Raw genomic sequence first — 17,557 nt, 5'->3', positions numbered from 1 at the left:
TCATAACAATCTTGCCATACTGAAAACCCAAATCTGCACCAAATAGACATGGCCCCAGTGCTGTGGGCCGACTCCAGCTGAGCTAAGCTTCTATTCAGGGCTTTCATTTTCCTGGTAGACCTGGCATGTCAAGGGCCATAGTTTTCCTTACCACTCTGGAGCCACCAGGCTTCTGGGTAAAACTGTCTGGCCAAGAGACACAGGCTTTCATTTTTCAAAAAGGAAACCCTTCCCAACTGGTGGAAAATAAGCTTTTGCTTAGTGACTAATAACATAAACACAGACAAGATTTCTGGGCTTATAAATAACCAGTTGTGAAAGTGCCCAAGGGAAGCAGTCTTTATTTATTTATTTATTTTTTTTGCCACAAGAATGGCCAAGTGCATTTCTGCCACTTCGCTGATAGTGACCTTACTGTGGGCGAGGAGCCTCAGGCCACGGGTGCGGAGGGTAGGCGGTCACTCTTCAGGACAGAGTCCCAAGGCCTCGCTCTCTTATACGTTATAAATCCTGGGCTATTCTGGAAAAATAATAGTTGATCTTTAAGGTTCTTCCTGCTTGAAAATCCTGTGGTTCTGTAGCAGCCACAACATGTTTTAAAGAGTGAGGCCAGTGGGGGAAGTCTTAAGGTTTTGTTTCGCCAGAGCTGCCTGAGAGGCAGATGAAGTAATTATGAGATTAGCTTCCATTTAGTGAGCATTGGCCAAGGCACCATGCTGAGGGCACTGTATCTGTGAGCTCACTGGATCCTCTGTAACCGTGTGAGGAAATTTTTAGACTCACGTGACTGATGAGACTGAGGTTTGGGGGGTGTGGAAGCAATGTATATGAATCATAGAATAGTGGCTGAGAGCGTGGAGCATGCAGTCAGACGGCAGGCCCAGGCCTGGCTCTGCCTCGTACGTGCTGCGTGGCCATGGCAGTTCTTAACCTCACCATACTCAGGTCCCCTCATCTGGAGAAAGGGGAGACTCATAGAACCAAAGCCATAGGATATAATTAATGGAAAATGCTATTAGCACAGTGCCCACACTCAGTAAATGCTGCTGTTATTATGAAGGGCTCTAGAAACTTCATGCATGACAACGCATGGCCTCCTTGATGAATCATTGATGCTCCAAGTCTAGAACTGTTGTGTGCATTTACCTCATCTAGGGTTACAATCACGGCCTTGACCATGGGACTCTAGCCACTTCCTGCGGGTGGGATCCCAGAGCCAGGCCTGGCCACTGGGACAACTCTTGCCCCTGGCTGCCCACCAGCCTCACCTGCAACAGGGAGGGGCTGATTTTATCACTCAGATATCATCTCATTCATCCAGTGTTTCCTGCACTGGCTCCTGGTTTGTTCCCCTAGATGTCATTAGGAATATCGAAATGACCAAATCAGGCCGCAAAACTCTTAAAGAAACCAGACTCTCCAAGGGTGATCCGGTATTAGCGTTTTCTAAACTTGTTACCTGTGTTTGACCATGGAATGCGTTTTTCTTCCAGAATATCTTGCAGGACCGTATTCCATAGTGCTCAATGGAATTTGCATTTGTAACTGTTCTCTGGCACCCCCACCCCCAAACGCAGCCAGCAGAGGGGCAAGAGGGAAAGACAGGGGCCCAGAAAGGATGGGATTCGAAGCAAGGGGTGGCCCTGGACGTGAGACAGGTGGACAGAATCAGGAGATATTTTAGAAGTAGGACCAGCAGGACTCACTCATGGAAGCCGCTTAGTAAAATATTTGGCGTATTGCACTGTGTTGAACCCGAACTGTGTTTCTGTCTCGTCAATGCCATGTCAGCCTATTGGATAGGGAAGAAGCCAGTCACTGAAGTAATCCTTTGCTCCGCGTGAGGCAAGTGACCCACACCTTCTGATAGTCACTGAAGGGGCCGCTGGCTTTGGCTTCCTTTAGTCTTTGGCATCCCACTTTTTGGGGGTGTAAGGTTCCTTGTTCTTTCCCTGTAAATACTTACCCTCTTTCTTCCTTTTCAACCTTTTAGAGATGAGAAAACTCATTTGCCTTCTCCGGGCACATCCACTCTATCATTTTTTGGAGCCTGAGGCCTACGACCTGAGGCAGCTTTTCCAGTTTCCAAAGTTTATTGTTAATGAAAAGTGCACACCGGGCTGGAATCCCTGGCAGAAGCCAGAGCCGCAGCAGGGTACACCGAGGCCAGCAGACGTAGGAACAGCCAATTTTATTTGGCTGTTCTTTTTCCTCCTCCTCCCTGCCCTCCTCCTCCTCCTTCCTCCTTCATTTTATCAGAGAGGTTTGGCTGGACTTGAAGGAGCCAGAAAGGAACTGAAGGGGCCCGAGCTTAGGTATAGGAGGACAGGGACCCAGGCCCGGGGCACATTCCAATTCAATTCAGTTCTCATTAAATGTGTATTTGTGTGTGTGTTTGTCTGGTTCAGTGCTAGGCCCCGGGGGTTCAATAATATTGATTTAACATACCTGATGTCAATAGATTCTCCCGGCAGTTCTAAGAAGTACTTATTAATAGTATGCACAGTTTTACAATTGACTAAACTGAGGCACAGAGAGAGCAAGCAACTCCCCCGGTGTCTGATTCCAAAACTACAGTTTTTGCCTCTCAAAGTCCAGTCAGAGGAACTGGATATGCAAACCAGCAAATAAATCCACATAGTTTTAAAGTGCTGTGATGCAAGCACCAGTTACTACAGTGAGAGGCCATATTTTTGAGTTCATCCTTAATGGATGAGTTGGAGTTCCCTGGCAGGTAAGGCAGGTAGGAGTGAAGGCAGAGGGAAGAGCATAAAGGTGGGAAACAGTAGTGTGTGTGTGTGTGTGTGTGTGTGTGTGTGTGTGTGTGTGTGTGTAGGGGAGAATAAGAGAGAGAGAGAAATATTGTGAGAAACAGCAAACAGTCATGCCTTGGTGGGCAGAGGGGGCCTGACAAAGGCTGTTAGAAGCTGATGAGATGGAGGGAGGTGGATGGGGGTCCTTCAGGAAGGGCCTTGGGTACCCTACTAATGTTTTTATACCACATCCCTTGGGAGCGATGGATTCTAAAATGTTTATTTTGTCTTTGCTCAAAGGACATCTTATGTGAAAGCCCCAAATCTGAAACAGATAGCAATGGAGTGGCTTTGGTTGAGCTCGTGCTGAGGACCTAGAGCCTGGCCTTTGTGGCTTTCCCCAGCATACCACATCTCCCCGACCCCCCTGCCACCCCCAGTTATCTGCCTGGAACCCCAAGGACTAAGTTAAGCAAGTGGAGTTTGAACCTCACTGCTAGAGAATATCAGGGTTGAAGAGAGAGAAGCATTTATTACTGTGTAATTGTTTTCTGTAATTATCCAGAAGGCATTTATGAAGTTTTGAGTTCATCACTTAATGAATACTCATTGAGTCCCTATGCCATAAAGCACTCTGAGTGCTGGGAATACATCAGTGAATGAAATAAACCAACCCACATTTGTATATTACTGGGGGAGACAAAATAAATACACAGAAGAGATGTGTAACAGGGCTAAGTAGGGTCCACAGACTCATGTAGGACCTGGCCAGGCCGCATTTGGAACTTCGGGTTTTATTTTGAGTAAGATGGCAAGTCTGGAAGATATTGAGAAAAGAGGTGACAAGATTGGCCACCCACTTTGGGGTCAGAGTATGTTATAATGGTCTGGGTAGTTGGTCCATATCGAATGGTTGATAAATGGTAGCTTTGTTATTTATTACCCATTATCCTTACAGCAGAGGGATTCTAATGGGAGGGGCTTGGGAGAAATGATCCTGGCAAAGGGAGCGGGGTCCTCAGAAAAGAGAGGCACATTCCCTCCACACTGCAAAGGTACGTCCAGGAGCGGTCGTGATGCCGACGTTGTTCACCTGGCCAGAAAACCTGGCCAGCTCCTCGCGACACCGAATGGCCCGACTCGTGTCCTGACCGGTAGCTGTTCGTTCATTCACCCCGCTTGCCCGAGGGCATCTCCATGTCTTCCCGCACACTCTCTGTGGCCCTCGGTGAGCTCGTGGGATAAACAGGGCGTCTGTGTGTTGCCATTTCCCCCCTGCAGTGTTTGAGAACAAAGATAAGATTGTGATCATCATGGAGTACGCGAGCAAAGGGGAGCTGTACGATTACATCAGCGAGCGGCGGCGCCTCAGCGAGAGGGAGACCAGGCACTTCTTCCGGCAGATCGTCTCCGCCGTGCACTATTGTCACAAGGTACGGGGCCTGGCCGCGCGTTGGGGGGCGCGATGCGAGTTGTTTGTTTGTTTGTTTCACATCGTAAGGGCGATGTCTCTTCGTCGTAGTGGAGAATTTGTACAACGGAAAGAAGAAAGTGACCGCTCTCCATAATTCAAGAATCCAGGGATAACCCGCAGTTGCCGTTTTTGTTTGTTGCTTTCCAGGCTCCTTCTTCCTACTCCTAACGTTTGTTTTCTATCAAACTTTTCGTTTTGATTAACTTTAGATTTACAGCTTCCAAGGTAATACAGAGAATTCCCGTAGGCCCCTCACTCAGCTCAGGAGTGTATGTAACATCTTAACGTTACTGTAGTACATTTGTCAAAGCCGAGACACCAGTATTCATACACTGCTATTGACGAGACTACACATTTTATTTGAATTTCACTGATTTTTCCGACAATGGCCTTTCTCCATTCTGGGATCCAATCCAGAGTAACACGTCGCATGTATTTTTAAGTAGTTTGTATTGTGCTTTTTCCCTCAGTATTTTAATCTAAACATTTTCCTATATTACTAAAAATTCTCTGTAATTATGGTAATTTTTGGACATTTAAGCTGGTTCCGATTTCTAGTTATTATAAACAGTGGTCACCGTCTTTATACATTAACCTTTCCTCTCATCGGAATCATTTACTTAAGAGAAATTTTAGAAGTGGAATTACTGGGCCATAATGTTCTAAACTTTTCTATGCTCTTGGTGCATTTTGTTGTGTCGATTATGTTGACATAGGTTACCTGTGTATGCCCACGTATATTTTATTCGATCACACCTAATGAGATGTGCTCATGATACAGCCACACTTTAGCCACCGTTGGTCTCTGGAGAAGGAAATGAATTACACACAGGTAATTCCAAGCCGTATTTCAGCCATGATTGTTACTAATCACCTTAGTCATGATGTCCATCCCAATCATACTTTCCTCCTGCCAGAACTATCATACTTTGAACGATCATTCACTCTGAGGACAAGAGTAACTTGATCCAACATGACATCCAAAATAGAGTCAGCTTCTGCATACAAACGATTGCAGTATGGAGCCTCCTGCTTTATAAAATATTCTGGTTAATTAATAGTAGCTATGGAAGTTATTAGAAAACAACTATTGGAATCTAAAACCCTTAATTCATGTGAACGTTATTTGATTTCTCTTTGCTGACTCAAAGGCTTTGATGATTTAGATCACGCAACATTTTGTATTTTGTCATCAGGGATCACCATAAAACATTACAGACTGTGTTTTCATTATTTGAAGTGTGTGAATATTTGGATTTCATATCAATAGGACTTCATTAGACTCATTCCATCTTCTGTGAAAACCAGGAATGCAACAGTGTAAACCAAACTGCTCCCGATATTTAAAATGAAACAAAAATCAGGTACCTCGTATTCCAAACCTTTCCTCCAGGAGCCTTGGTTTGTGCATTTCTGAATTCAAAATACATCCTTAAAGATTTGGGTTAGAAAAGGAGTAGTAGGAATACATGTTTTCATCTCTCCGGTCATTGCTTTTGGAGATGTTAGGAACTGTCAGATGGAAAGGAAAGGAAACAATAAAGGACCAATATAAACGTGCAGATTCTGAACTAAAGAAGTCTTGAATGAAAGACAAAGAATTTCTAGCCGGTACCTTTGCTTAGAAGAGCAGCTTCAATGCAAAGGTTCTTTACACTGAATGATGTTAAAAACCTATTCCCTGCTATTTATCCGCCCAGCCCCAAATCATTTAGTTCTTCAGTTTCACTTCTCCTTCCATGCCCAGCTACCTACCCCCTTAAAAGATCATTGGGTTTTAAAAGAGAAGTGAGTATACTTGTTACTGCTGTGTAGACCAACAGCCTATTGGCCAATGACTTTTTTTTTTTTTTTAACCTTTCAGCTGACTGCTTGTCACTGCAGTTCAGTTTCCAACCTTTCCAGAGCTTGACTGAGTGGAAAGGTCACCCCGTATGGCAGTGACTTGGTCAACCCAGAGGCTACGGTCTTGGTCTTATCGGCCTCTCCCACCTTCACCTTTCACCCCACATTGAGTCCTGCTGAGTGGAAAGGGACTTTCAGAATCTTCTCTCCCAGCTGCTTTGGAAATACCCCTGGGAGCGCCTTTGTTATCCTCAGAATAGATCTGGATCAGTTTCGTGGGTCAGAATAGATTGCACCAGGCCCCTTTCAGCATTGGGGAGGTAGACAGACAGACAGACAGACAGACAGACAGACGTTCTCTGAGCCTTGCATTCTGAGTCCCCAGCAGAGAAATCCGCTTCTTCCCTGGGAATCACATCACAGACAGACATTGTTTGCCGCCGACTGGGGCTCTATCGCTTTCACACAGTGGAATGACATTCCGCCAAAGGATCCCCCTGCTGTTTTACAGGCTCTGGGGGAGCATGGATTCCAGTCATTTTTCCCTTAACCACACAGCAAGTGACTAATGCTCCTCTGTCCCTGGTCGCTGGCGGGAGCTTCATGACAGTGAGTGCAGCCCTGACGGATGGCGGAGAAGACCACCGGGCTGGTGCATTTCATTCATCTGTCAGATCTTTCCCCTTGCTCTCCCTCTGCCTCTCTCTCTCTCTCTCTCTCTCTCTCTCTCTCTCTCTCTCTCTCTCTCTCTCTCTCATCCCAGCCGCTCTCATTCATTTCCGTGCCTGTCTTCTCATTTCAGAATGGTGTGGTCCACCGAGATTTGAAGCTGGAAAATATACTGCTCGATGACAACTGCAATATTAAGGTAAACCTCTTGCCTCACTGATTGATATGCAGGACCCGGGGTTGGCAGCCGGAGGGGGATTAAGCCGCTGCAAACCGCAGCCTAGAAAGAAATAAGGCGGCTGCTTCCTGTCCAGGCAGGCAGGTGGGGAGCGTTACGGGCTCGAGCCCTCAGTTCAGTTCAAGCAATTAAATTCAGTAAGCACGTACCTATCTCCACTACATGCCAGACATTCTTCTTCACGCTGGGATGAAAAGATGACTAAAATATAGTCCCTGTCCTCAGGAAGTTCATGGTCTACCATCATCACTGTAAAAATACTTACAACAATAACACACTGCACCTGTGTTTCGTATCGCGTTTGTGTGCTGTCACTTAAATTCAGTCTTTACAACAGCCCTATGAGATAAGGTAGTTGTTTACATTATTTAACAGATGGCGAAACTGCGGCACAGAGAGGTTGAGTAACTTACCCGAGGTAACACAGCGATAGGCAGTGCAGGTGGGGTTTGAACCCCTGTCTGCCTGACTCATGAGCCCATGCGCAGTTTGTCAGTGGACCCCAGACTATTTTAGAGCTGGAACTCTTCCCTTGCCACTTTCCTGTCATTCCCACCCCATATCTACTACTTCTTCCTCCCAACCCTCCCACCCCTGAAACCAGCTGTGGAACTGAGAAACTTGCTGAAATAATGGCAGTGCTTGCCGTTGGGAACGAGCGTACCGTCAAGTGATGGAGTTTACTTTTATGGGGAGTATTATTGCTGGCTGCCGCTGGAGCTGGAGAAAGTTCTCCTGGCCGCCAGGGTTCAAGTATCTCCTGCAGAGCAACTCCAAATGTTCTTTTGATCACATCTGCAAAATAAGCAAGTATGGTTTCAAAATAAATGGAGCTCGCCACATGGGTTTCACTATGAAATGGCCTTAGTCCTCCAGGCACCAGGGGATCCCTTTAATTGGCCACTGGTGACGTTAGTGCCTCAGCCCTTGTCCCCGGACGAAGCATGGGAATGACCTTGGATCGTCCTCTTTTTTTCGTTGTTGTTGCTGTCAGTTGAGGGGGTGCGTCACTATGTCCTTACTCGGAAGGATGGAGTTGCTTTGGCGTTTGGATGCTGTTTGCAGACGATGGCGGTCACTGTTAGTCGCCATCATGCTTGGAGATGACCCTTGAAGCCATGTCTGGGTGACCTCTTGTTCTTGTAAGTGGTTGACCATGGTCACCTACTTCTATGTAGTCCTTAGAATAAGGAGTAAACAGTTGGTCAGAGCAGTTTTCTCTAGGAACAGGAAGTGAAATCTTGGGGCCCCTCCATTTCTTGGCAGATGGAATATTTGAGAAGGAAACTAGCTGTAGAGTTAGAAAATTCCATCCTGTGTGGCTTCCTAACTGCTCGACTTTGGGAAAGCCGCTTCACCCTGTTTCCTCAACTATAAAATGGGGTGACAGTAATGCCCACAGGCTTGTTTTGAGGACTAAATGAGATACTCTATGTTTAGCAATAAAAACTGCTGAGCACTGTGCAGTGAGTGAGTCAAGGTTAAGAGAAGTGGCTTCATAGTTGGATAGCCTGGGTTTGAACTGCAGCCCTGCCCCTTACCAATGGCAGCATTTTGGACAGATAAATTCCTCACCTATCTAAGCCCATTTCCTTCTTTGTTCAGTAGGCATGCCAGTCCCTGTCTCTAGGCATTGCTCATTTGTTCATTTTTTTTTTAGTGAGTGTTTCCTGAGTCGTTACTGTGTGCCTTGCCCTGTGCCCAGTCCTGGGGAGTCAATGAAAGGCATGAGGATTTTAGATCATATGTAGTCAAAGCACTTAGCACTAACTCTTAATGTCCAAGGTGCCTGCTTCAACAGCTGGCCCCTGGAGGGGAAACTGAAGAAGTCAGCTGCTCTGAAGGTGCCTGGGGCCTCGGGACTGGTGGTCAGGCCATGGCTGGAGAATTGGGTACTGATCTGAGGGACGTATTCTAAAGGTTTGTGTCATCCACTCTGGTAACTTTCTCTGCAGATTCTTCCTGCCACCTGTCCCCAGAGCTCTCATAACTAAGTATAGTCTTTACAAGGCCTGGAATGTGAGCCTCTCGGTTGGGGATTGGGTTCTGTAATACAGAGTGACCTCTCGCTCTCATGATGTAGTCCCAGAAGCGATAAGGCACATAGCTTCCTACAGAGTCATAGAATTGCCCAATGCAGAAGAATGGTTAGAATTCTGAAAGCAATTGTGCTGGGAGCAACAGGCAGGAGCCCAGGAGAATGGCTCATTTGCATAAGCAATGGAGCCTTGAGGTTGGGCCTCTCAGCTCCCCGGACCAAGTCCCTCAATCCATTGGGTAGGGAAATAGCAGACACATAGCACATCATAGAAATTAAAGTTTTGGCCATATCTTTTTCTTTAAGATTCTGAATCCTTAAGAGTTCCTACCTCTGGCATTTACCGAGGTAAAACATACACATGCATCCCAAACAAAAACTAAATTTTCCGAATGTCTGAATGCTACTAGGATCTGAGAATCCTATAGCTTGAAAGAACCTTGAGGGTCACTTTGCAGTCTCTTGTTTTAATGGTTATGGCCCAGAAGGTCTAAGTGATGGGCCCAAGATCATATACAGTAAACCAGTATAGACGAAATTATTGTGTCTTTGTTTCTCCAGAATGTGGCCCATTAGGGCCCGGTTCGTCATACAGTAGTAGGTGCTCTTAAACTGTTTTGAGTTTGGAGTGAAGGTTGACACCCGGGATTAGAACTCGCTTGGTTTGACTTCCAGGCAAATTCTCTTTTCATCATCTCACACCCATTTCCAAGGTTTTTAAAAGTGTGTTTTGACTGGCGTTGATTTCTTCTGGCTGTATATATGTGCAGTTCTTCCTGAGTCAGCATTTTGATGAAAACATATTTTGTTTAGAGAAGGCACTTGTGACAAAGGCAGGCAGGCAGGCACAGACACCTGGCCACAAGCCGGCCTCCATGTTTAAGAAAGCCCTTGTCACCAGTGCCTGGACCGGGTGACCATGGCCACTGATAGTCTATTACCAGCCAAGGGGATAAGAGCAGCAAGGTGCCTCTCAAAGACCCCTCTTGTGCCTCTCTAAATGTGGGTGCACCTTCCCTATTCCAAGGGTGGAGGGCATTTGCCCTTGAAGCCTATAAAAACGCTACTGATTTAAACTTGTCACATGTCACTGCAGTTTTGCTCTGAGCCATGCAGCTTGTTCTTCTTGCTTCCCTGCCTGATGCTAATTTTCAAAGAGCACATCTGGCCTTGGAAATATTTATCTGGCCACTGTGAGAGGGTGTGGCTTCTAAAAATATTCACACAGTCAGTCGGCAGAAAGAATGAGAGCAATGTGCTTCTTTGGGATGCATTCCGTCCTCTGTGGAGAAGCATGTCTACTAAAATAGACACCCAGTATAGCATTAATTTGCAATTAATAAAAACAGGCCAGATTCACATCCCACTCTCTGGGAGAATGGAATGCCGACAATTCCCATAGGAGGCTCCTGTAAAAATGCCTTACAATGAGCAGAGGTCCAGGCACTAGGGTCAGCTGACCTCCTCGGAGAGGGCTGGGAATTTGGTGAGCTCCCAGGGCTCAGAGTAGAGGGGCGTAGGGGAAATGGCCCATTGCCCCTGATGACAATGGAAATTCAGCTGCTGCCGATAAGAAAAGAAGCTTTGAATAGTCAGGGCTAAGGCGAGGTTGGAACCTCTGAGCCTTAACAAGACTAAGTGGGGCAGCTCAGGATATGGGCCTCTGAGCTTTGATTATATGAATGTGAGAATGTGTATTCATGCGTTAATTAATCCATTCATTTGTTTGTTCATCTGTCCATTTATGAGTGCGTATACATATATATCCATGCCTGCCTGCATTCACTTCTGCACCTAATCATTCTGCAAATTGAGTCTCTCCTGTGGGCCCTATTTATTCGACCACAGATATTTACGAAGTTCCTACTGGCTACCTGGATGCTGGGAATTTAATAATGAACCAGGTGGTCAGGCTCCGGAGTTCTTGGAGCTCAGAATCTAGCACTTGTTGAACTATCAGTCACGAGGAGCCATGAGAAAGATACCTAAGTGAATGAGGAAAAGAAGGTACCTGCCCTCATGGCCTTAGAATTTCAATTGGAGACGCAAACAGTAAATGAAGCAATGTATATATAATGTAATTATCTGATAGTGAAGAAAATCCACACAAAGGGTGTGCAGTTGGAGGATGGCTGGTGCCGTTTGGCTAGGGTGGTCAGGGAGGTCTCCTTGCATGGGACTTGAACGCCTCGAATCCACCAAGCTTTCTCTGGATTCCTGGCCTTTGCACACACAGTTCCCTCTGCCTGGAATGCTCTTCCCACTGTTCTTTGCTCCCCTCCTACCCCCACCCCACCCCTTGAGTCTCAGCTTGAATGAATCTTCTTTCAGGAAGCCTTCTCTGCTCTTTGTCCGTTTGCAGGGCCTGGTGGCTCTACTATGTGCCTTTTAGTGCTGTGTATAATATGCTGTGGAAATGCTGAGCAGGAGGAGGTGGTGGGTCTTTTAGCTAGAAGGACCAGAAAGCCTTTGCTGAGGAAGCGGTGACTGAACTCATTTTTGAAGGATGGGTAGGAATTCAACAGAAAGGAATGTAATGGTCTTTCAAGGGGAAGGAGCACCAAGCACAGGAACAGGGCATGGAGGCTGGGAGAGGAAAGTGACCTTTATTGAGCCAGAGCTGGAAGCTGGAGCCCTGAGCCCAGACCCTCCATATGCTGTATTTCCTCGGAACGTCTCTACCAGGGTGGGTCTGACGCCTCCCATTATCCAGATGAGGAGGCTGCCACAACGCATAAGCATTGGGGCTGCTTCAAGCCTATGGCTTTATTGCCTCTCAACACCGGACACCTGATACATTCTACCCTTTACCACTCCCACCCAAATTTGTCCTAAGTCCAAGAAAGCATCACACGAGGACTCTTCTTGGGTCTTGCTTCAGTCGGCCTTGCCTTAACTGTAGGCAGCTTGTGTTCAGCTGTCCCTGGGAGAGACCCTCCCAGTGCAGGGACGCCAGAGTGGAATGTGTAGTGAACCGGGACGGGTTGCTCATTGGCGTCCCCTGAAAGGCTGCCTTTTGGAGGTGCCCTGAGTTAAGAGCTCCCGCAGATTGCGTGGAGCCGATCATTTCCAGTCCCTCTCTGCCTCTCTCTCAGCAGCGTGAGCTTAGATACTCTCGATGATGAAAGCTGACCCCTTTCACTTTTGCTCATTGTTCCACTCCCTACCTTTACTTCCTGACAACTCAGGAGTGAGGCTGTCATGGCTAAAGCCACCACGATGAACTCCAAGGCAGGAAGGGGGCTGTGGAGTATGCCTTCCTGTATGGGGTTGCTGTCTTCCTGAGGAGTTCTGCAGAAAGCCCGCTTCCTCCTCAGCCACCTGAGAGCAATAACTCCCCTTTATATGGAGATTTACAGCAAGGTGGCTCTTCAGGGAATGTCAGGCCAGCCACTTTGCTGCCCTGGGCCGCTCCCTTATCTGCAGAATGGGGCTAATAATGGTACCCTCCTCACAGGGTTGTTGTGAGGATTTAATACATTAACATATGCAGTGCTCACAGAATAGCTGCTGGCAAGTCCCAATGCTGCTATTACTGTAATATCTCATTTAATCGAATTTGGGTTTTAATAATACCGTGTGATTGGTGCTATTGCAGTTCTATTTCCCAGTAAAGGAAACAGACTCAGAGAGTTTAGAGTAGTAATTGCTAACATTTATTGGAGGCCTACTATGTCCAAGGCATGGTTTCCAGTTATCAATTTTTTTTTTTAATTTTCCATCAGCTCCGCAAGGTAGGTTGCATTGTTATTATCACACCAGTTTTACAGGTGAAGAAACCCAGGTTCAGAGTGGCTAATGTGCAGTGAATCCTCTGGGGATCTTGTTCAAATTCAGACTCTGACTCAGGAGGCCGGGGACGGGGCCCAGGGTTCTCAGTTACTGAGAACCAGCTGGTGCCGATGCTCATTTCTCTTGGCTCTTTGGTGGGCAGTGGCTTGCTTACTGCGTTTAGTTCTAACATTGTCTTGCCTAGCAAACAGTGCTAAGTAAACCAGACCATCAGCAGTATCCCAACGGCTGTAATTTTTGGAGTTGGCTGGGACCAGGACTATCCCGGGACTTGATATGAGTGTTCTTTGGTCCTCACAACACCTGTAGGAGGTGGGTTCTATTCTTATTCCCATTTTGCAGATGAGGAAATTGAGTGTCTTGGCAGGTCCCACCAATCACCTAGTAGTGCTAAGGCCGGACTTAGCCCTCAGCTCTTCTGGCTCCTAAACCTCCGATCGGTCCAGTCCACTGCACTTCCTCTTCGGCACTGCAAATGACTGTCAGGCCATTGCTTATGTTGTCATTGTCATCAGCATCCTTCCCCAGCGGTCAGTCATCAGCAAGCTGGTACTTCCTTTTTCACAGGGTGAACTCACGGTGATTAGTCCTGTCATCTGAGATGAATCCTTCTTCATTTAAATCGTGGCAAAATCTGTGTAACATGAAGTTTACCATCTTTCGGCGTGCGGTTCAGTGGCGTTAAGTAGACTCGCCCTGTTGTGCAGCCGTCACCTCTGTCCATCTTCCCCAAATGAAACTCTGTCCCCATGAAATAACAACTCCCCATTCCTCCCCAGCCCCGCAGCCCCTGGCAACCACCGTTCTACCTTCTGTCTCTATGATTGTGACTACTCCACGTGGGCTCATAGAATATTTATCCTTTTGTGTCTGGCTTGCTTTCGCTTAGCACAGTGTCTTCAAGGTTCACCCATGTTGTAGTGAAGCTAATTCCTTTGATATGGGAATAGCCACCTCCTACTTTATCTTTCTAACTCCGATTTTCATCCAGCGGCTCGATAACAACAAAAACTTCAAAAGTTAAAGACATGACTGTCGACTTCCCAGTTTCCTTTTCAGAGTCCAGGCTGAACTGACTAGCCCAGTATAGGCACAGACGGTGGTTCTGAACCAGTGTGGGGCAGGAGAACAGGCAGTCAGTCCCTTCACCAGCAAAAATGCGGAGTGGTTACCTTTCTCCGGAGGTGACTGGTGTGTCAGCAAAATTCAACTTTAAAAGCAAAGCCCGGAAGCCTTGCAGCTGATGCTTCGTTACACAGATTCAAAGAACCTAAAGCACATTTAATTTCGTTGTTCTGTCTCTGTGACCTTCAGCAAAGCTTCATAAGCCCTCTGCTCTTCAGCTGCTTCCCTTACCTAGTGAGGGGCAGAATTAGTTCATCTCTTTGGGTTCTTCCAGGTTGAAACCATTTCAGGGATTTGGTTATTTTTGCTTGATGATGTTTAAAATCATTATTCTCCACATTTTAGCCTCCCCAAATTCCTTAAATTTCTTTTCTTTCACTCTCTTCGTAAACTTTGCCTTTTCCTGGTGTCTTCTGTGCTATTTTACTTAATATTTTTAATTCAATGCACTTTTAAAAAATTATATTTATTTGAAGAAGCCATATATAATTCCCTTAAATGGGGAAAAAAAAGTATCATTTGAGTATCATGAAGTTACTAAAGTTACCTATATGGATTTAAAGGTGAGAAGCAAAAATTTATTGAGCTCCAACCCTATGCCAATTTCTGTTCTAAGCTTTTTACCTACACTATGCCGTTTAATTTTCACCATGACCTGTGGGAGTAGATAATATTCTTACCTCCATTTTACAGATTGAGAAAACTGAGGCTCTGAGGAGTTTCTAACCAATGGCCATGTCCCCTCTTATAGTTGATATCAGCTCGTCATGTCATAAAATCTTAGGGTTGCGACCCAAGTTTAAGTGGCTCCAGTTTTGAGAACTATGTGTGTGTGTGTAGATGTGTTGATTACTATTGCTTTTCCGTTGAAGTGCCAAGAATATGGACTAATCTAGATTTCTGTTAATCTTCTGTCAGCGGCCATGACAGCTTTACTGGGAGAGGCTGATAAACATCAGTCTCTGAGGATGTGAGTGGGTACAACATAAACACACTTCTCCGAAGGGCTGCAAAGCAAGCAAGGATGCCCAGACTCGGAGAACTCCCAGTGTGAGTTGTTTGTGCATGTGCGGATTTGCACGTGACGCTAGTGGGTGCCTCTTACACACACGTGTGTATTTGGAAACTCATAGGCGCCCCAGATGCCTCAGACATTTGGGGTGCGAAAGAATGTATTTTCCTCACGAAGCGCACTGTGCTGTGCAGTTCCTGCCTTAGCTGAAGTCAGGACGAGGCCCGTGACTTCTCAGGATGTCCCAGGCTGCAGTTATTCTGTCCCTCTTCTGATTGACAGGCCATGCTTCATAGAGCTTCCAACCAACTTCCTGGAGCGAGTCAGGAGGCTTGATAAGATAGCGGAATTCAGGGCAATGAAGCGCAGTCTGAGCCCCAAGAATGCGTTTTCTGAGGGTGGTTTTTCACAAGCTATTTTCAGTGACATTCCATTCATTCAGGGACGACTCCGACAAAATAGGCTTATTCCAGGGGCTGTGTTCAAAACAGCTTGAGTGTGTTTGTGATCAGGCCAGGCTGCTCTCTGGGCATGGGAGTCCCTCAGCCCGTTTATAAGCCTCAACTGAAAACCAGCTTGGGAAATAGCAGAAGCCCGCAGCGGCTCAGCTTGCGAGGCTGGAATGAAAGGCTTAGAGTGGAGTGACATGTGCCCTAACCATGGGACAGGGCGGCACAGTGGTCCGCGGCTTTAGAGACATAGGGGTTCATGTGGACGAGTACTAGTTAGCTCTCCTGAGATGAATAACTTCATCCCCCTAAACCTCGATTCTCTCATCTGTTTAAATGGGTTTTTAAAAAATTGTGGTAACTTATCCATACCATAAAATTTACCATTTGAATGATTTTTAGGTGTACAGTTCAGTGGCATGAAGTACATTCCTATCGTTGTGTAAATGGGGTTTTAGATTGGGTTAGAGAGTGTAAAGTGTTTAATTGGAGGTTGTTCAGTAAGTGGTGACTAAGTTTATTATTATTAGTATTTTGTGTTGCCTAGTAATTATCTTGTGCTTTTCAGAATTAATGCCTATTACAGTGACAAGTGTTTCTTGGGTGAGGGCAGGTGCTAAGCAGTGGATGATACAAAGATGAGGGGAAAATGTGGAATCTGCCACCTGCAGGGGCAGGGGACTTGGAGTCTAATAGGCAAGATGAATTTATACATATAGTTAAGTATACATATGCACATGTGTACATAGCTATATAATATAGGCATATACACACGTGATAGTGTGATAATATGCTTATGCATACATAATACATATGATATGTATATATGTGAATAAATATATGGAAGAGGGTTACCATAAAGGACAATAAATAAAACACTTCAAGAAACTAAAGGAAAAGAGAATGACTTCAAGGGGTGTGCAATAACAAGAGAAGCAAAGTTAGGTAAAACATTTATACGGAACTTGAAGACTTGAAAGTTATAAAGCACTTTTCCATTCATGGTTCATCTGGATTGATTTTGTTTTCTTATTCTTACATAATCCTGTGAGCTAGAATAGGATTGGGATCATGGGTTCCCATTTTCTGGTGGGTAAACGGAGGATCCAAGTAGCTAAATGTCCCGCTAGTGGTAGAATGTGGGCCGAAGTATGATGATTCAAAACCCAGTGCCCTCGGTCCATTTCATCTAAGGTCACAAGGTGGGCAAACTACAGTTCTGATCAGAGGGCGGGTGGATGAGAGGTGGTAGTGTCAGGTGCATGAGACAGGGTTTTCCAAAGTGTGGTTTGCACATCACTGTGGCACAGTCTGATTTTAGGTAGGCCACAGATGGACAACTTTCAGATGAATAGTTATGCAGTTTGATGTTCATCAGAACCATCAAGGCTATGACTTTGTGGCTATGGCACAGGCAAGACTAAATCAAAGTGAAGGTAGAGAGTCCATGTAAGAAGTCATTATAAATAATAGAGCATGTAGTATATAGATATGGCAGAACTTGTGTTAGATGCCAAGGACTGCAGTTGAGAACCATGGCCCAGCCGTGTTGACTGGTCTTCTTACGAAGGCCCAGGGCTGGGGAGAAATGCGTGACCCAGCTGGCGGACCTACCCCGATGCCCCTCAGCTGCTCTGGTGCTATGTGGTGTGAACTGATTCAGTGCAAATCCTCACTGCATCACTAACGGGCCTCCGCCATCTTGCTTGTCTTTATAGATTGCTGACTTTGGGCTTTCCAACTTGTACCAGAAGGACAAGTTCTTGCAAACCTTTTGTGGGAGCCCACTCTATGCCTCTCCTGAAATTGTCAACGGGAGGCCTTACCGAGGGCCTGAGGTGAGCATATTGCCTGTTGTATATGACGGGGTAGGTAGGGGAGGCTTGGGGGCAGAAAAAGGGAGAGGCCAAGAACCGGATCCAGGAAATTCTTTAACAACAACAATAACAACAAGCAAAGAAAACTTTAAAAAATATGATTATAAAAGTCATAACATACATACCTGGGAAAAAATTTGAAGAATTAAGAAAAGTCTAAGAGAGAATGTAAAGTTACCTGCATTCTTCCCACAAAAGATAACCACTTAACATTTTTGTGACTTTTTAAAAGACTTTTTTCCAGTGTAAATCTCTGCATTTAAAAAAAAAAATTGAGATCATTAT

At 45.8% G+C, this 17,557-nt stretch overlaps 1 protein-coding gene across 1 annotated transcript in view; it reads left to right on the top strand.

Moving 5' to 3' along the window:
* The window catches only part of NUAK1 (NUAK family kinase 1), a 71,176-nt gene that overhangs the window by 45,013 nt on the left and 8,606 nt on the right, over positions 1-17,557 (top strand). The window contains exons 3-5 of the mRNA XM_016134941.2: positions 4,035-4,186; positions 6,875-6,940; positions 17,114-17,233. Of these exons, the coding sequence (XP_015990427.2) occupies positions 4,035-4,186; positions 6,875-6,940; positions 17,114-17,233 (338 nt within the window). The remainder of the gene's footprint in view (positions 1-4,034; positions 4,187-6,874; positions 6,941-17,113; positions 17,234-17,557) is intronic.

Source organism: Rousettus aegyptiacus, unplaced genomic scaffold (genome assembly GCF_014176215.1).
Source record: "Rousettus aegyptiacus isolate mRouAeg1 unplaced genomic scaffold, mRouAeg1.p scaffold_m13_p_2, whole genome shotgun sequence".
Taxonomy (NCBI): Eukaryota; Metazoa; Chordata; class Mammalia; order Chiroptera; family Pteropodidae; genus Rousettus; species Rousettus aegyptiacus.
Note: the sequence above shows the minus strand (reverse complement) of the source record. Positions and strands in the feature narration are given on the sequence as shown.